This window comes from Alligator mississippiensis, chromosome 3 (genome assembly GCF_030867095.1).
Source record: "Alligator mississippiensis isolate rAllMis1 chromosome 3, rAllMis1, whole genome shotgun sequence".
Classification (NCBI taxonomy): Eukaryota; Metazoa; Chordata; order Crocodylia; family Alligatoridae; genus Alligator; species Alligator mississippiensis.
The window spans coordinates 192,842,357-192,862,349 of record NC_081826.1 but is presented as its reverse complement, the minus strand read 5'-3'; the positions used below and the strand labels follow the sequence as shown (position 1 = coordinate 192,862,349).

The following is a 19,993-nucleotide window of genomic DNA, read 5'->3' as shown; positions in this document are numbered from 1 at the left end:
TTACCAAATTTTTGGATATACCTTTTTCCCTAAAATCAGCCCCCCAAAATTAGAGTATATTTATTAATCAGGGAAGCTGATTTTTTGCACCCTGCTTCAGTTCCTGCTCCATAGTGCAGCAGCTCTGGTATTACTCTTCAGATAGCTAAGGGAGTCAATGGGCTATTAATGGACCATTGAGTTAATGGCTCAGGGTTCTTCAATTTACAGGTATTCAAATAACATTTGTAACAGTCTTGAGGTTCCACTAAAGAATCTAACCTTTTCTAGGGGAATTTTGCTGCTTACTAGGTCTCTTGGTCTCCCCTTCTATTTTGCAGCTCTTTAGCTCTTTTCCAGATCAGAGATCTACTGGTGGAGACCAGTCTTCAGGAGCAGCTAGGGCTTTAGTTAAGTAGGAAAGGGAAGGTGAGTCAGCTGAAGATTAGCCTCTGCTCTTGCTCTCTGCAGTCATAACTGTAGGGTAGAGGGGGAGAAATCTTTATAATGCCTTGCAAAAACAAGGTGCGTGTTATATGTGAGGAAATATGGTATTCTTTTAAATAACTCATTTCGCATTCTGCAGTAATATCCCTGATTTGCTTTTCTGTAGCTGGCAAGCTGCCTAATAAGGATTACAGGAAAATATTTTATAGCATCAATTAAAGGTCACAGGAAATGGACTGCTACATGTGAACAAAAAAGTATAAATATGGAAAAGTGAATCAGAGAGCTTCTGTTTAATCTTGTATCCTGCAACTCCTTTTGCAGTCATGAATGAGCTATATTTGGACCTGAATACTAGCTAATCAATTTTTCTGTTTTTTGTTTTTTTTTGGTGTTTTAATGTTGTTTAAACTTAGGATAACTTTGGTTAGACAAAGCTTGTGAAAGACGATACTAAAATATATTTTAAGAGGTTTGTGCTACATTTCCCACATAGGTAATAATTTTTATTCTATCTTGCTGGGATAGTCATCTCCATAAACATTTGAAATTATTATATAGGAACAATACTATATATTTTTATAAAACCCATATACATTAGAAGTGAAAAGAGACTTGCCTAGTCTTTTTCCTGGTGTTTCCCTGGATAGTACTGTACCCAGTCTGTTTTTAAATAATGGTAGTAATACAGCTTCTGCCACTGTATTTTCTTATGTATTGTAACTGCATTTATTTCTTTAAAGGAAACCGAGCAAGCAGAAAAGATCAACATTAGTCTTGCGTTTTTCTTGTATGATCTTCTTTCCCTAATGGACCGTGGGTTCGTGTTTAACCTCATCAAACATTACTGTAATCAGGTAGGCACCGTTTGGAACAGTCCTTGCGTTAAATTTGGTATTATGTTCTGCCCTGTTTGTGACTCCTTTTCTGAACAAGAGGCTGAGATTAGTAGTGCTGCAGAAAGGGTAGGATAGATTCCCTGCTTCTGGGAGCCTGGTAATAGGCACTGAATCAGCCATAGGGCACCTACCTAAAATAGGAGCTGCTTTTAACCTCTGCAGCGTTTGGGGGCTGTTTCTCCCACTATGGGATTCACTGTACAGAGTGGAAATGACAGCGAGTATTTGGACCTTAGTCCTAGTTGAAAAGATTTAGCTCAAGTATTAACCATCTGAGTTATTTATAAAAGTCTCTGCTTGAAAATCCACCTTGAAGAACCCACTATAAACATGTATAAAGTTTCCATTACTAAAACTTTTAGATGTTTCTATGGTTTTTCTTCTAAGCATTTTGATCTTGTGATCCATATAACAGCCTTCATATCTGACCAAAAGGAGGTCATCAGACATGTGTATACTATGCCCACTGAAGTCAACAAGTGTTTCTCCATAGTTTCTGCTGTGGTTTTGCCACTGTGAATGGTGATAACAGCACTGTTGATGTTGTGTTGCACAAAGGTGGGGCACGTTCCTGCATTTAGTTTGCCATAGACACAACAGGGGTTGTTATTTTTAAAGTCAATTTTAATATTACAGAAAAGGCAAACTTATCAGATGCAAATCACTTTCCATGCAAAAGTGAGAGTCACTGTATTTTTTTTTTCTGGGAGGAAATAACTATTGATACTTTCTTGGGAGTTTGCCCAAGTGACAACCAGCATCACCATTAAGGAAAGAGAAGCTAATGGATGGAAGAATTCAGAACATTTCTGCATCTGTTTTGCTTCTCAATTATTTTTATTATATTGACTGATTCTGTTTCAGGAGACAGGATATTTTTCTATGTATAATTGTAAATTGCATACCTCTGTCACACATTATTCTTGTTTTTCTAGCTGTCAAACAAGTTGAATACACTCTCCACCCTAATTTCCATGAGGTTGGAGTTTCTGCGAGTTCTCTGCAGCCATGAACATTACCTCAATCTGAATCTCTTCTTCATGACTTCAGTATCTACTCCAACATCTCCCTCACCCTCATTATCATCACAGGTAGGCATCACTCAGTACAGTGCCACACATCCATCTCCCTCATGTGAAGTACACATAGGGAGGAGGAGAATGTGTTCAGTTTGTATTGTACAGCTTTTTAGGTCTAAATTAATCCACCGTTCTGGGACTATCAAGAATGATTAACTGCCTTGCAGAAAGGGCAAAGATGTATGTTTTGTTGTGATTTTTTCAGTAGGTGTGGTGAAAAATACCATAATGGGGGGTTGGAGAACCCATGGTTTCACTATGTATAGCAAAAGTATGTTTGTGAGGATAAAGGGCTTTTTTTTTTTCATACCAGTGGCAACATCTGTTTACAGTGCATTATAATTTATGGAAATATGCAGCAAAATGTGAGTCCTTAGATGAAGGACACAAACTCTGGCCCCTGGTAGACATTATGCTTAAAACAAGGTTAGTAGGTTAATCCTGTCTTAAATAGTAACTTGGCCACACATTTGAGGAATTTAATGGCTCCACAAAAAGAGAAACCAGTCACAAAAATATATAATATTTTTTTGTGTGTGGCTTCCATCATGCCTTAAACTGAATGTGCGACAGGGTTAGGACCTCACCAGGACTTGAACCAGTCCTGCTACAACAGATGATCAGCTGACTGTTGCCTGAGGGCTCAAACTGCCCCCCACCATACAACTCCTGAATCAGCCCTGCTATAGCAGATGAGCAGCTAATTGTCAGCTGGCTCCAGGGACCGCGCTGGGGCCAGTTCGAGCCCTGAAGTAGACTTAGAGCCAGCCAAAAATCAGCTGATTGTCTGGCACCTGGCTTTCAATTTGCTGGCCTCCTCTCACATCTTGTAGATGGTGCCTGTGTGCTCAGGTATTGACTGAAACGTGGATTTCTGCTGATAGAGAGAAAATGCTTCTGAAAGCAAAGTATTAGCTTGCTTTTCATTTCCCGTAGCGACTGACTTTGCTTTTCTAGAGTTTCACAGTGAAGCTTTGATTTTGTTATGCCTCTTTCTATTTGCACTTCCTGGTTTTTTGTATAGGGTCATTTATGTTGTAGGTAGAACTCTGCAAAATAGTCATAAATCTGCCTCAGGCCATTGTCTTGTTCTTCCCATGAGTAACATCCTAGGAACACACACAATTTGCAGATCTAGATTAATATTTGCATAGCCCTGGATGTTCTCCCTACAACTATGTATCCTTGCCTGCTATCCTTCTTTCCCTGAACTCCTAACCATATTCTGAGAGGTCCACAGCTGGCACCCCAAACTCGTTTTCTTCCTGGGCTTTGTCCTCTCTTACCCTAAATTCTTCGGGTGGTACCTAGCTTGCAAGTTGTTGCAGGTCATTAAGCAGGGGTGTACAAGGAGCTTCTGGCACAAAAGAGCCCCATAATCCCTAAATAGGTGATTCCCTAACGACTTTACTGGGCTGTGTAGTGCCTGCTCAGCTTAAAAGGGAAATGTTTCCCATTGCCATTTCCCTAGGTTAGCGCTGGAGCCTCCTGCCCCAGGAAGAACCTAACTGTTTAGAGAGGCTATGTCTCTTAGCTATAAAAGAAAAGCACCCGTTATCTCTGAAGAGTCTTCAAATAGAAATATGTTTGCTTAGTCCCAAAAATGAGTGGTATGAATCAAAAGAAAAAATAATTAAAGTTATAGCCTATGGCTTCTTCCCATGACCCTGGAAAGAAAGGTAGGAGGTGACTAGAGATACACAGGAGCACTGAGAAGCTGGGAGGTTCATTTTGAAAGTTCAAGTTCATGTATTCTTTCTAAGGGGTATTACCAAAAAATTGATGATATCCAGCATCTGTAAAGGTAGTACTTAAAACTTCCCAAACCCATATCTTAAGTATACAAATAGGTCACTACTCATTAAAAAAAAAAAAAAAAAAGGATGCATGTTTTGTGCTCCTTTCTGGTCATTCATATAAAGCTTGAGGTTTTGAGGATCAAGATTTCTTCTTGAGGCTACCTCTTGACACAAAAGATCTGGAAATGGGATTCTTCTTTTTTCTTTTTTTTAAAGGAAGAAAGAAAGAAAATGGCAATTGTGCACAGCTATTGAAATAGATTTTATGGGTCAAACCTGGGCAGAAACCAATTAGGATCAGTCTTTTCCTCAGGAAACATCATAAACTCTTCTTCTTTAGGAGTAACCTACAAAATGCAATCCATGCAAATCAATAGGGCTTTTTCGCTGCTCTTGCATGATTTAATCTGGTAACTAGTCAGCAGTTTAGTAATTCTGCTCTGTGTACAGGAGAGCTGTCAGCTAGACTTAGATTTTTCAATAAGGTGGCATTGGGGATAAATCTTGTACAATTATTGTGAAGAGCCCATGTAGAAAATTTGCACGCCAAGGCATAGAACATCCAGTTGTTACTCCAAACAGACAAAACTGAACTGTTATGGTGCTCTCATGTCTCTGGGTCTTAATTCAGATTTTCACTGCCCTAAAGTTTGGGAGTCTTCAGCTGTGGGGTCTTGATTCAGCCCATTTTACACATAGGTGGCAGCCAGAGTGTTGCAATCTGTTTTGCAGCACTGTTCTCACTTTATTGGAAGAAATATTCAAGTGAATGCTAAAGAATATAAATGAAAAGCAAATTGTGAACTTTGTAAACTTTTTTTTTGGACTGGAAAAAGACTCTAGAAGTTATGCTTGTCCGGTCAGGGAACAAAACCCGCCAAGTGACCTATCGACCTAGCATCATGATTGCAGCTAAGGAGTTCAAAATACAAACTCAGCAGCAACTTCCCATTCTTTGGCTGGCCATATATCAGACCACAGCTATAAGTTACAGGAGTTTGAAGGCTGCTCTAAATTATACCAGCTGCCAACAACCCAAGCCAAAGATTGTCAAGCTTCAGGGAAACACTGTTTAAACTTCCATCCTGCTTGGCCACACTTTTATACCAGGTGTCAGGAGGAGGTGGCAAAGAAGTCCCTATGCAGTGCCTTTGCTGTTGGAGCTTCCTCTTGCACATATTGTGGAGTAGCTAATAGGCTGCAATTTCACATACTAAGTTACCTTTCGGTGACTTGTTCATGTGTCCATTCCCTTAAGCCAGTTTATAACTACTTTAAGCTGGCAGAGTGCAATAAAAAACACCTGAACCCAGGGGAAATTCTGGCTTTGTCCCCCATCCATGCTAGCAAATATAGTTTGGACTTTGCACATCAAATACTTGCAGCAAGTTGCTTGTGCACAATTAATAAAATGAGGGCTATTCATAGAAACCACTTGCTGATATGATAATTCCTTAAAACAAATTTGAGCATTATAAGATAGCAAACAGCAAGCGGGAAGAGAGGCTGATTTCACTGAATAAACTGTTGTGCACTACTTACCCACACTCAGCATTCACTATGAGTAGTTTAGGCTTGCTCTAAATATTCATGGAAACATTTTGCTTCCTAGGGATTTTATTCAATTTGATTGTAAAGCTTTACATTCTTCTGACATCATGGTCCATCCTTTCAATAGAGTGACCTATTAGATGTATTTTCCATGAGCTGTCACTGTAGTTTGTTTAATGAGTTGTTTTTTCTTTGATAATCCATTAAAACACCTAATATACTTTTCCAGAATTCAAGCTCCTGCTCTAGTTTCCAGGATCAGAAAATTGCCAGCATGTTTGACCTTTCAGCAGACTATCGTCAACAGCACTTTCTGACTGGACTGCTCTTCACTGAATTGGCAGCTGCCCTGGACACAGAGACAGAGGGGTAGGTTTCTAATTTTTTAGAGGATTATCCTGATGGCCCTATGATTGTACACATTGTTTATCACCCGATAGACCTGGATTTGATTTCATGTCCAGCCTCTTGTTTTCCACATGGAAAGTGTATAGTGGTAAGTGTCACAATGTCGCAAGAAAGGCCTCTACCTATATTTCCCTCTGTATTGGAGTAGAATGGATAGACTCTAGAGTTTAATGGACTTTGTCTACATTCAAGAATATTGGTGGATTATCCTTCAAGCCCACCCCTTAGCATATGGGTAACAAACCACGCATCTATTGCAGTAATGCTCCCAATAATACATGTGCAATCAAGCCACCATCTGCAATAGACCTGGACTGAGCCAGGAGAACCATCAAGTTTGTTGTCTAAGATGGCAACTGGGATGAGACAAAGCCGGGGTAGAGAAAAAAGAGATAATCTATGCTAGTTGCATGGAAAGGAAATATATGCTGCTCAAAAAGATAATCTCTGGTAAAGATGAAAGAGCTCTTTAACTTTTAACATAGACTTTAGTGATAATTAGACCTAGCACATCCTGGCATAAGCCAAGATCATATACCTCTTAATGCTCTTGCCATAGTAAAACAGATAGAACCTTCACCAACCTGAGGGGTAGTTACATACGAGTCATTTTGTAACATAACAATAATCATTTTAGGTGCAAAACATTTGCCTCAATGAATGCATATGCTACCTAAATATGCAGGAAAATGTCATGCTTTTACATCACAGCTCACAACTTTCAACTGTTCTTGGCAAAGCAAAGGTCTTGAAAACATTGCTGTCTCTATGTTGAAGGGCTTGGGTAAATGCATAGCTGTGGTTATCTCAGAATGGTCTTCATTTCTCCACAGAGTTGAATTTGCCTGGAATTAATGAATTACTTGGAGGCCCTTTTGCCAAATATTTTCTACTCATTTGCAGGTCTTCTGGGAATGCACACTGAAATGTTGTTTTGTGATTATAGCAAAACATGTTATCCTATAATTACTGAGTGGTTGATTTCTGCCTTCTTTCCCCCCACCAATCATCTCTTATTGCTTCTGGTCTGCACAACTTGCATGTGTCAATAACAAAACTAGTTCCTGTTTTTATGCCAACAGAATTGGTAAGGTGCAGAAGAAAGCTATCAGTGCTATCCATAGCTTGCTGAGTTCCCATGATCTAGACCTGCGCTGCTCCAAAAAAGAGGTGAAGGTCAAAATCGCTGCTCTTTACCTTCCTTTGGTTGGGATCATTTTGGATGCACTCCCACAGCTCTATGACTTCACAGGTATGGCTTTCTTTTTTTAATTTGTCTTCACTGAGTAATTTAAGTGACCTGAATCTCAAAATATAAAGGAGATAGTTTTAGCTGCATAATTATTACTATAATCCTAGGTAGCATATACACATGGCCCCAGCCCTGAATGGCTTAAAATGTGCATTAGGATGGAGAACAAAAGTAATACTGTCATGCTATTACATAATTTTTCAAATTCCCAACCAGATGAATTGGATGCAGTTAATTTCAGGGGTGAACATTATGTATTCGTCTTTCTATTACTACTTAATGTTGTTAGCACTGTGGTACTGTAGTTACAAGAAGCATTTTACACAAATGTAACCAACGTGCTCAAGGTTAGAGAAGATAATTTTTATCTTACTGTCACTATAAATGGTGCTCAAAATCTTGTAATCCTGGAGGTATTTTGGGTGGGGTGGAAGAGGTTGTTTAGTTTTTTAGTTTTGTTTTTAAATAGTTCTCTAGCTCTTTTACTCCGTTATATTTTCCTGTAGTAGATTCGTATGAATTTGCCCCAAGTAGCTGCTTTGGGTTTTTTCCATGAAAGTAGCTGATATTCTTTTAAAACGCAGTGCTCTGCTTTGCTACGTGCAAAAGTACCTGTCATTTACATGAAAAACTTGTGGTAATGAAAAAAGGAAGCCCTTTTTTTTTTTTTTTTTTTTTTTGGAGAACCTAAGTTTTTTTTCACCAATTATGCAAGAGTCCCTGGAATAAAACAGTCACATCATAAATAAATATTATTTCTTACCATCCAAAAATGTAAAAGTGCTTGCATAGTTAAATGTTACTATACCCTTTTGATAGGTTTTATCTTTATGTCATATAGGAGAAAACAGGCATAGTTATGAAAGTCCTAAATGTTCCAAAGTGGGGTGTCCTTTCTTTTTTTCTTTTTTTTGGTGTCTAAGATGAGATGCCATGGGGCTTGTTTTTGGAGATTTTAACAGGATGTCTGGCTTGAATGCTGCAGCCCAGCTGCAGGTGGTAGAAAGAAGTTTGCCTGCCTGCCTGCCTACAAGGGATTGGGTTAACTGATGGGGATGATTGGATGGCCCAGAGGAAATTAAAACTCCCAGAGAAGGGAGCTGAGGGAGAGAGGGAAGGTGGAGGTGCTGTGCAGAGCTGGGGTTACTGTGTCAGGATCTGGGAATGGACCACAGGGTTTGGTTTAATCATTTATTGTTTTGTGCTTGCTTGTTTTATACTTTATGTTGTTTCCTATGGGTGCAAGTTTGTCCTAAGGAAAACAAAACCTATATTGTGAAAGTAACAACCCACTACAGAGATATTGAGCACATCGAGTGAGGTCACTTGGCGCCTCTGAAAACCAGGCTTAAATGCCTTAAATTGGACACTCATTCTTAGAAAATGTATTTCCTATTCAGTTTTTCTATAGACTTCATCAGATTAGTTAAACTAAACACTTAAAAAGCTCTTCTATCAACAGCTGCTAGATTTGTACCTATGTACATATTTCTGTAACAGTCCCACACCCACATACACAGTTTTGGTGGAGATACTTAGCCAGGTAATGCCAATTAAACATGGCACAAAGTGACGTAGTCTAAGCCTTGTAAAATCCTCAGGTCCCCTGATGGTTTTCCCTTTGAAACAATTTTTTTCAAAACAGCAGGAGAGGGTTTGAACAGATCCTTCTGTCCATATGCTTTTTTGACTAACTTGAGTCTTTGGGCATGTCTACATGTGCATTTACGCGTGCCTAAACTTAAAGTGCCTTTCCTTAAGGCACATTAAGATGATTTAGGTGCACATCTATGCGTGGACACATTAATGCACATTAAGGCACATTAAGTTTAAGTGCGAGTCACATTAGCACATGTGGAAACATGCTAATGCTCATTAACACAGTGTATATCCACTGATGCATACCACATTAATGCACATCATTAATGCATCTACACATGTGCTAATGCAACTTGGCTATTCCCACCTAAATTTGATACCGTCTTTATGCAGATATCAAATTTAGGCTTACATAGCTTTAAATTGCCATTTTTAAGGCACATTAAGGGTGCATATGTGTCGACCTGCGCCCTTAATGCATCTTAAAAGTGGAGATTTTAGGCTAAGCCCACTTAAGAGGAATGTGTTGGTGCTCCCTTGGTGCACAATGTCCTGGTAATCTTATTCTTCTTCTCTCCTTTTCCTCCATTACTATTTCACCTTAACAAGCCATGACTAAGAGGAATACCAGTTGGTTTGTTCCATCCAACAGGGGTGGATATGCGACAATGCCATCACATGATACTTAGAAAACCAAAGCTACATTTAATTGTACCATGCAGTGTCAATGAGATGCTTCAAATCTAGTTTCAGATGCCCGTGGTGGGAAAGGTCGTTCAGGGAATCCAGATGAAGATCAAGAATCTACAATCAATCAGTCTGTTGCCTTGGCCATTGCTGGGAATCAGTTCAACCTCCTTAGGACTTCCGGTGTATCTCTGTCTTCATTGGTATGTGTGCAGTGTTTTGCTAGCCTACCCTCATTCCTTCCTTCCTTTCTCCTACTGTTTTCTTTCAATATTTTCTTTCTTCCTTTTCCCGTGGTTCCTGGAAATCTTCAGCTCAGCAGGGGCTTGGGTTATCAAGGGAGACACTCACTCCAGCAGGATTTGAAACCTGTATGAGCTAAATCTATGCCACCTGCTGGTTTGTCTTTGCCAAAGTGAGCCAGACTCCCACAGCCATCTGGTTTTTGTACCACTACTTCTTCAGTCACTGCCAGGCACTGCATTGTCCCTACTCCTTCCTCCACAGGACCCTGCCCCACTACCACCAGTCATAAGCATCCCTCAACATGCTCCATAAAGCAGCCAGGCAATATATTTAAGTATCATTACCTGCAGAATTGGGAGCACTTGGGCAGGACTCTTTTTTTTTGATGCTGATGTTAGGATTGTTGCTGGGAACATATAGAAATACTGTGAGGAGCTACTCTTCCTCTTTTTACACCCACACCCTAGTACTAATTCCAGAACCTTAGGTGTGCCTTTTGGAAAATATAATGGGTATATCATAAATTGGGAATCTGGAATAGATGGAGCACTCGTGATGCTAGACTCCACTAGTTATTTAAATAACACAACTTTCTCCTTTTTCTCCTCTCATCAAATATGTTTGTTTTTATCAACTGCTAGCCTTACAAACAGTACAGCATGTTGAGTCCTGATGCCACTCGCAACCTTCTGATCTGTTTCCTCTGGATCATGAAGAATGCTGATCAGAACCTCATTCAGAAATGGATTACTGACCTTCCATCCATGCAGCTGAACAGGATTTTAGATCTCCTCTTCATTTGTGTCTCATGCTTTGAATACAAGGTAAATGGAACGTGACCCGGTTGGGTTGCTGATTTGTCCCTATATTTTCTTTGCTTCTAAAGCAGTCCTTAATACCAGAATTCTGTGACTGAAGGGTGTAAAATAGCCCGCTTGCCATCTGAGTTTCATCTTGATTAGAGATGGACAAATTGATTCAAGTGAAATAACTGGTCCAAATCTATGATGAGAACTCAAGCGCTTTGTTTATGAGGTTCTACAAAACTGGTTTAAAATTTTTCTTACTTTTTCCTTTTCATGGAGCTCTGAGTATCTTATTTCAGACAGGAAGTCAAGCTGATGCGTCTTTTCTGCCAACGTTTTCCTCCTTGAGAGGTTCAGCTAAATATCTACGAATCAAATTTCCCAAGCTGTGACACTCTATTCACTATTACATTTTGCACATTTCTACAACCAAATTTCTTTACTATTTTCCTTGTATAAAGAAGATGCCTGTGAAAATAGGGGTTAGGGTAGATTCTTTCAGCCCAGAGCTGCACTGTTTCTTATCAAGTCCTGGGTGGAGAAGTGGTACTGCTAAGGTTTGTGCTTGAAGTCAGAACTCTCATCTCTGCTGCTATGTACCTCTCCCGGGCCAAGTAATTTCGCCCTGTGCCTACATTTCTTCATTGTAAAATTAGAATAATAATACCTACTGCTCAATGGGACTGTGAGGTTAAGTGCAATGTTGTACCAGAGCCTCTACAAGAGCAAACTATTATCATTAAATAGTTTGAAATATTGGAGTATTTATCTCTCAAATGTCACCTTTCTCTTTACTTCCAGATATATCTGTGTATTTGCTAACAGTACACATACCAGCTCTTTGATAGTATACACACTGCTTTTGTAAATTGATAATGGTGTTCATTGGCCTCCACCTGTTTTGAATTGTGTCCAAAAGGGATATCAGAAGTCCCAGCAGTACACTTTGGATTAACAGTGTGTGTGTATTTTTAACATAGGTGCTCTGAAGTGAAGAAAATGACTTTGCTTTCTTACATATGTCCAGGGCAAACAAAGCTCAGATAAAGTTAGCACTCAAGTGCTCCAGAAATCGAAAGATGCAAAAGCCCGGCTAGAAGAGGCTTTACTGAGAGGAGAAGGGGCCAGAGGTGAAATGATGAAACGCTGCAGGACACCAGCTGGTACTTTTTATTTTTTCCCCTTTATCTTTAATCAGAAAACTTCAAATGAGCTGGCGATCCAAATCTCTTTCCCTTTTGGGGTTTAAAGGACAGCAACAACTCTCCAAATCTTCAGTTAGCAGCAGGGATGTCAAGCTCTTCACCCCACAGGCTGGATCCACACTGCATGGCACCCTTGTGATCTGGATCTGGACTGCAGGGCATCTTGTGGGTCAGATTCGGACCATGGGCTTCCCATGGGCTGGACCTAAACCACAGAGCTTCTAGCTACAGTTGCTAGTGCTGCTGTGATGGTGCTAGCAGCTGAGCAGTTAACTGCGGTGGCTACTAGAGCAGTGTTAGCATGGCCACCAGCCAGGGGATGAATACTGCTGATTTTTAGTCACCAGTGGCAACAAAAAACTAATTTCTGCAGTGGCATTCACCCACTAGGTGCTGGTGCTGGCAGCCATGGCTTTGGGGATTGAGCAGTGGTAGTGTTATCACTTTGGCTGCTGGCAACTACAACAAGAAGCCCCATGGGCCTGATGACCCATATCTGTGGGACAGATCTATCCCACAGGCCATATGTTTGACATCATTTACTATAGTAATTGACCCTTATATCTGTTCCAGGATTTTTTTTTTTGGGTGCTTTTCTATGTATAAAATTGTCAAAGGCTTTTATAGTTTAGGGCTCAAATCTGTTACAAATATATAGCCAACTTACACACGTGAATTTTTGGAGGTAATGTTTCTTTGACTCTATTCTAAGCACTGCATATTGAAATAATGAAGTCTGAGACACTGACAGTTACTATGGGCTCCATAATGTAGGGCATCCTCTATATTTTAGGACTGGGTAGTGGTATAGTGGTCATGACTGCCATGAGATCAGTACCTTTCCTGGTCTAGGGGACACATTCCCTGCCTGCTCTGTCTGGGGCAAATTCTGTCCTCTGTGATATGAGGGGCATGAGTTGATATTAGCAATGTTTCTTGTCCATTATGTACCTTTTAAATGGCCCTTTTAAAATTAGAAATGAAAACAGATGCGTCTCAGACCACATGGGGGAACAGGTTTGCAAGGTTGTTCCCTTCAAATAATCACTTTTCTGACCCTATCTTAGCTGCAAGAACAGAAGGAAAAACTGTATGCATTGAACATTTTCAGTGTGTCATGATATGGTTTCTATGATATCCCTCATACATGGCCACAGTTTCAAAAATATTAAAAATAAAGCAAGTTGCCTCTACAGTGAAAAGTCAGCTCATTAAAAAAAAAAAGTGTTACAAATGTCTTGGGGAAACTTTTAAAAATTGCAAATTAAATTTAAAAGCCCCAGAGTTTCAGAAATGATTGACACTGCCCTTGTAGCAGGATCCCCAGGGCTGAAAGCTGAGGGATTTGAGCACCAAATGACTGTTACAGAAATGTAGATCACCCTGTATGATTAGATATCACAATGCAGGTGTTCTCTTTCCGCTTTAATCTTACTGACGTATGTTGCACTCTTAGGGAATGACAGATTGGCAGGGCTAAATGAAAACCTGCGATGGAGAAAAGAGCAGACTCACTGGCGGCAGGCAAACGAAAAGCAAGATAAGTAAGTCATTTAATAAATTTATATCTCTTTTACCTAAACCAGGCTGGGTTTGGTTGTGGTTTTTTTTCCCAGAATGCTTTTATTACAAAATCAGCAGTTTCATTCCAGCCTCATTCTTCAAAAAGGAAAAGAAATAAAAAATAATTCCTTTGGGGGTTGGCTGTTGCTGGGACATACCAGTGAGATTCTAAAGACCTGAGGGACTTAATCTGTGAACTATGCATCTTTTTCTTTCTGATTTAACTGTATATGAGACACATACATATGATACCCCAGGTACCACAAGACAGGGCTTATTTGACTTTTAGGGTGCTACAGTTGCATTGTTGAATGTATGCAGCATGGCAATATGTGCTTTGTCTCGCTAAATTTGCCAGATGTAACCCATTGGTGAATTATTTACCAGAGGAGGGGGAAAAAAGATTCTTCTCTTATGATGTTTTTGTTACAAGTTTCAGCTTGCCATTTGTGAATACAACAGTTTTTTACTATCTGAAGTATGAGGATAAAAATAGAGCAGGTGACTTCTTCACTAGAAGAGACATAATTTTTTTCCCTATACCTAATTGCATAAATGTAATCATCTTAAATAGATGCCATTTTTTTAAAAAGGGGTAGTATCTTCTCTATATTAAAGTTGTACTGAATTTCCAGAGCCCTTTTTAGTTGCTTTGGCTGGGAAAAGGGGTATTGGTTTTAGTTTTTTGTCCATTGGAGTTGTAAAGATTCTGCAATAAGCAGGTAAACTGTTGTTCAGCTATCTTTTTGAGCAAAGATTTTCAGTTTTTGAATTCACTGCAGTTTAAAAGAAAGAGCAAGAAAATGCCTCTATGCTTTGTCTGTGAAAAATATGCCTATCCTTTCATCACTGAAGACATTTTGCTGCAGTATTTTTATTTATTCAAGAGTTGACTAATATAGCCGAGGAGTACTGGACTAAATTATGTGGCACAGTTGTAACTAGGTAATAGAATGCTGAGTTAGCATGATTACTAGTGTTCTCTTTCTGAAAACAGAAGCTGAAATGTTAGGACCAAATTTTGTGGACCTTTTTGTTCTCCTTCATGTAAAATTTCAATAAAAGTCCAAATGAATTTGGTCCGTGCCAAGGAAGTATAAATTGGTCCTTAATTATCAAGCTTCATGCTGAACAGGAGAAATAGGGGAAATGCTGACAAATCAGGCACTAGGGGTGTGTGAAATGGGCTCTATTGGATTTGGATTCAGATTTGCCCCAAATCAGGGACAGTGATTCAATGTGTTGATCACTATCCCTGATTCGATTTGGCCAAATACGAATCTGAAGATTCAATCCTGATTCAGAGAATCAGCGATTCAGCTGTAAACACAGAGTTAAGTGTTTTTATTTCGTCCCTCAAGGTACCAGGGGGCTTGTGAATGCTGCAATGCTGGGGCAGATGGAACGTCCCACAGGAGCACGGGGAGACCCCCTTCATGCTTGGCAGTGAACACGGAAGTGAACCAGAAGTACTTCTGGTCCACTTCTGGGTCTGCTGGGAAGTAAGCAGCCTCCATGTCCTCTGGTTCAGCGATTGGCCACAGGGGGGACCCCGGGTGTCCCCCCAGACCCAGGAGGCACCAGTCGCCAAGGTGGGGGGAGGAGGGGCACAGGGTGGCCCCCTGCATGCTCACTGGTGGACCTGGAAGTGAACTGGAAGTGCTTCTGGTCCACTTCCAGGTCTGCTGTTGAGTGCACTGGGGGGACACCCCCCCCCCCCCATGCTCCTGTGGGACACTCCATGCGCCCTAGCATTGCAGCATTCACAAGCCCCCTGGTACCTTGAGGTATGTAGAAAAAACAAAGCTGTGTCTATGTCTGAATCGCCGAATCTCTCCGAATGGATTTGGAGGGTTCCAATTTGATTCGGAGAGATTAAAGGATCTCCTGATTCGATTTGGATTTGGAGATTCAGCCACTGAATTGGGCTGAATCTCCACTAGATCGAATCAGCAACCAAAGCTTCGCACAGCCCTACTAGGTACTACTCTTGGTGTGGGCCACATTGGTTCAGTTTAATCAATTGCTCCTTTAGCTAAGAGTGCAAGTCTGCATATTGAGAGGATCCATATGTCTCTGTGCTCTCTGAATGTCTTGTTGTCCTTTTGAGCAGATACCCTGAACCAAGGGGGAGCCAAGTCTGAATGCATTTCCTATTGAAAAAGTTAGTGTTGGGGTTTTTTTTCATTCTCCAGCACTTACTGGGGAGTCAGTTGGTGGCCCCCATTTTGAGCACCTATCCTGATTCTATCTCTTTTTTCCCCATGGGTCCCATTTTGTATTCACTATGAAAAGTTATTTCTACTTCAAAGCAAATGGAATATAAAGAGAGGAGTCAGTCATTTTTTTAAGGTTACTGGCCCTTTAAAAGGCTTGTACAAAATAACCATATTGGTTGGAGAGCACTGGTTTTGAGCAGCTGATTGGGAGTGAAGGTTCCAAGCAGTTGTATGTTAGAGTTGGCTCCCATTATGTCCCTCTCCTTCAGTTTGTTTATTAATAAAGTCAGTCTGTTCCTAAACGTTGACTAAGACTCTTCTACTGAACACACAAACAAGATAAATCAAAATGGTTAACATACAGGGCCTGAATCGTATTGTGGTTGCGGGAACCAGTTCAAAGGATTGTGTTGTTGCTTATTTAAATTGTGCCAGTCTTGCTCATATTTATGCTTCGATTATTGCAATGGTCTTCTGGCAGGGCCTCCCAATTTTTCATTGCTCTGGGTAATTGTGATCAATCAAGTTATGCCTTCTCTTCACTACCTGGCAGTCTATAAAAGTGCTGAGCTGACTCTGATGACCCTGCTGGTCTTCATTATCCATGACCTCCAGTTTCATGCAGATAAAAAATTATAGGGAAAAAAATATGGAATATTCACAGAAAGCAAATCCTGAATCCATATGAAAAGTCTACAGTAAGAACTGTTCATCCAGCCCTGGACAGAAAATCGCCTGCGAGAACTGAGTTCAGCCAAAACAGCTCCAGTTTCACATGCTGAATACTTACAAGTGACAGTTTGCACATATGTAGGAACCCAGGAATTATCTGCAAATGCTTTTTTTCCCCCCCTTTTGTAGTTGAATTTTGCATCATTAATATATTTAAGCAAATGATGGTGTATTCATGAGTTGTACAGAATCAGCAAATAGATGATGAACTTTATTGAATAAATTTCTTGTTACAAATCATGTATCAAGCTCAATATCATGCATCACCTCTACTGAGAGGTGCAGAAGGCCTCTATTCCAGGCTTCTTCCTTAAGCCTGGTCTTGATACAGGTTTGGGTTTTAGAAAAGCCGCTATTCCTTCTCGCATCAAATGGTCATTGTGTCTTGGCTGCACCGGATCCATAGCTCTGGAATTTGCTGCCCCTTTTTCACCTATTTCAGTCTGTCCTAAATTCTGCTTTTATGCAGCAAAAAATATTCTGGGATCAGCAATATTTTCCCCCTTCCTTATGGCTGTCTTCTCTATTCTTTTCTTACAGAGTTTTATAAGGGATTACTTTTATCATAACTCTATTCTGGGTGTATCACTGCAGTGTATGCTTTCAGATGTTTATTGTACAGCTCCTTGAGCAGCTTTGTCACACTGGGTCATGGGCATCCAAGTCTGGAGCCACTTGGGGATCAAGATGCCAACCTGGGTTGGGAGGAACAAGCAGATTTTAGGGGCAAGCCAAGTCAGGAAGCCAGGAGATCAGTCTGAGAATAGGGTCTAGGAAGAGGCTGAGTCAAGAAGCTGGGGGATCAGGAAGAGGGTGGAGTCAGAGATCAAAGCAGGTCAAAAGACAAAATCAGGCCAAGAGTGGAGTCAGAATACAAGCCTGAGGGAACAGCGAGGCAGTCTGGGATTAGATTAAGTCCTGTTACCTAGACAAATCATATTCTGGGTCAAACATTTATATGAGGGAAGTGGAGGTTCAGCTGACTCTGGCCAGCCACTCCAGTGCCAGTGAGTGGGTGGAGGGCTAAACTCTCCTCAAGGCTTCAGGACAGCCTCGACTGACATGGGTGGCTGGCTGTTAGGTAGCAGGCCAGGATGAGAGGCTGTGCTAGTTGGACCAAGGTCCCTGGTTTGAGGCTGTAGCATGTCACTTTGTGGGCATGTTGAGGCATAGGTGTCACTTTATAAATATTGTTCATTATTATTATGCCAATGGTAACGGCAATCGGCTATTAACAATATGTAGAAGCCCACCTGTAGTACATTTCCTGAGGATTAAGATCTAGTGCAGGGCTGCTCAACTGCCAGCCCATGGAGCCAGGGCATCCAACCCACAGGTCTCCCCATGGGTCAGAAGATTTAGAAGTGGGGAAGCAGTGGCAGTTAATACTGCCACCTCTCCCCACAGCCAAATTCCCAAGTCATGCAGAGCTAGATGCGAGCTGGAGCATGCCCCCTTCCCTCCGCATAGCCGGTTTGGGACTGGGCCACACTGCATCTCCCTGTGGGACCAGGCCATGCCACCTCTACCCCATGCGGCTGCATTGGGCCCAGGCCAGGCTAGGCCTCCTTCCCTCTATACAGCTTGCACTGGTGCTGGGCCATGCCCCTTTGCCCTGCAAAATTGGGCCACGACGCTTCCCCCCACTACAGGGCTGGGTAAGAGCTGGATCAAGCCCCCTTCCTCCCATGGGGCTGGGCCTCCCTGGGTGCTGGATCAGGACCACCAGCTGGTTCTGTCCCACAGATGGACTGGGCACAGCCCATCCAATCCAGCCTGCTGGGCAAAACAGTTGGGCACCACTCATCTAGTATATCAGCTCCTCCCAGTAAATCTAATGGTCCTTGGGAAATGCCCTTGAATGAGATTGCTATTACCCATCCCTGTGGGAACATTCAGGATTCAGTCATTTTTAACTCTGCCTTTAGTTGATACAACTGGTTGTCATCCAAATAATGAGGAGTGCTTCTTTTCACAGAACAAAAGCTGAGCTCGATCAAGAAGCTCTGATCAGTGGAAATCTGGCTACAGAGGCTAATTTGATCATCTTAGATATGCAAGAGAACATCATCCAGGTGAGAACTCCACAGCTGGCTCTGCATCAACCTCTCTAAAAGGGAAAAAGATGCATTTTTCTGCTTCTTAAGCAGTACATATTTTAACTAAAAAAAAAAAGGAATCTTAACATTCACAATTAATAAAAAGGATCCTTAATGATCTCTGTTTTTAAAAAGAGAAAAGGACAAATATGCCATTTTATTACACAGTTGTTGTAAGCCCCTTTCACTCATTGAGCTTTCACCAGTGTAACAGAGAAGAGAATTTGGCCCCATTTCTACATAACTGTACTTGAAATCCAATCTCAGTTAACTTCTCAGGATACAGGGGGTTGTCAGTCCTGTTTTGAGGCTGGAAGGGGAAAGGACAGTATTGATTTGTATTGGGTAACAAAATGGGACTGGCCTGCTGCTCTTGTGGAAATGTTCTGCATTGTCATGTAAGACATTTGAATTTAGAGTTTAACCCTACACACCACTCTGGTCCATGGTACCCCTCTACCTACATGAGGGCATATTGGCAAAAACACCTGCTTGCGGGGAGAAACTTGCAGAACCTGTTTTACCTCCCAGGGTAAAGTCAAAGGTCAGTCAAAGTTAGTGGATCTGTGACAGTTAATATCAGCTGAAGATCGGCCCCCTGGTTCTGAGGTTTTTATTTATGTGGTAGGCTATGACCTCACTGCCAACACAGAGAGTAACTTATACTGCTCTTTAACTCTTGACAGTAGAAAAGCGATGTACTGAAGGCTCCTGTATAGACCTTTAAAGAAGCATAAAGACCCAAACAGAAGGAAGATCTAAAAAATATGGTCCTCTGAGGATAGGTACAGGAATAAACTAAATTAAAAATAAATTGCAGGGATTCAAGGCACATGAAGGGTTTCCTGCTGAGCCACTAACCCATAAGAAGTGACTCCAATAGAAATCTTTCCAATGTTGTGGTAACATGAGAGTAAGCACACACTCAAGAATGAGGAAAAACCGTGAGATTTCAAATGTCACTTTGTTTGCAGCCTAGAAGGGTCTTCTTGATGAAAGGAGTAAAATCTCCATACTTATGCGCAAGTTTATTATGGGATTCCTCTGTTCAATTTATTACTCTTTTCTGTTTGTAGGCAAGTTCTGCTGTGGACTGTAGAGAGAACCTTTTGGGAGGAGTACTGAAGGTCCTGGTAAACTCTCTTGGCTGTGATCAGAGCACCACTTACCTAACACATTGCTTCGCTACACTCAGAGCACTCATTGCCAAGGTAAAGTCTTGACAGGCTTACGTTTTCATATTTCTAGTTAAGACATTAGGCAATTTTTAGAGCAGATCTCTAAGTGCAATAAGTATTTACATTTGCATCCATCAAAACAGGTTTCATGCACAGACACACCGGTACATGTGTATTAGTTCATTACTGCGTGAAAATCATTTCATCCATGGTTTAAAAATATCAACTCCTTTTAAGACATTGGG

General features: G+C 41.0%; 1 protein-coding gene across 2 annotated transcripts in view; it reads left to right on the top strand.

Moving 5' to 3' along the window:
• The window catches only part of DOCK8 (dedicator of cytokinesis 8), a 156,298-nt gene that overhangs the window by 105,683 nt on the left and 30,622 nt on the right, over window positions 1-19,993 (top strand). For both annotated transcript variants that reach the window (XM_014608664.3, XM_006261239.4), the window contains exons 26-35: window positions 1,170-1,283; window positions 2,261-2,416; window positions 5,984-6,123; window positions 7,245-7,414; window positions 9,761-9,903; window positions 10,588-10,770; window positions 11,780-11,915; window positions 13,414-13,501; window positions 18,450-18,546; window positions 19,647-19,781. In XM_014608664.3, the coding sequence (XP_014464150.2) occupies window positions 1,170-1,283; window positions 2,261-2,416; window positions 5,984-6,123; window positions 7,245-7,414; window positions 9,761-9,903; window positions 10,588-10,770; window positions 11,780-11,915; window positions 13,414-13,501; window positions 18,450-18,546; window positions 19,647-19,781 (1,362 nt within the window). The remainder of the gene's footprint in view (window positions 1-1,169; window positions 1,284-2,260; window positions 2,417-5,983; window positions 6,124-7,244; window positions 7,415-9,760; window positions 9,904-10,587; window positions 10,771-11,779; window positions 11,916-13,413; window positions 13,502-18,449; window positions 18,547-19,646; window positions 19,782-19,993) is intronic.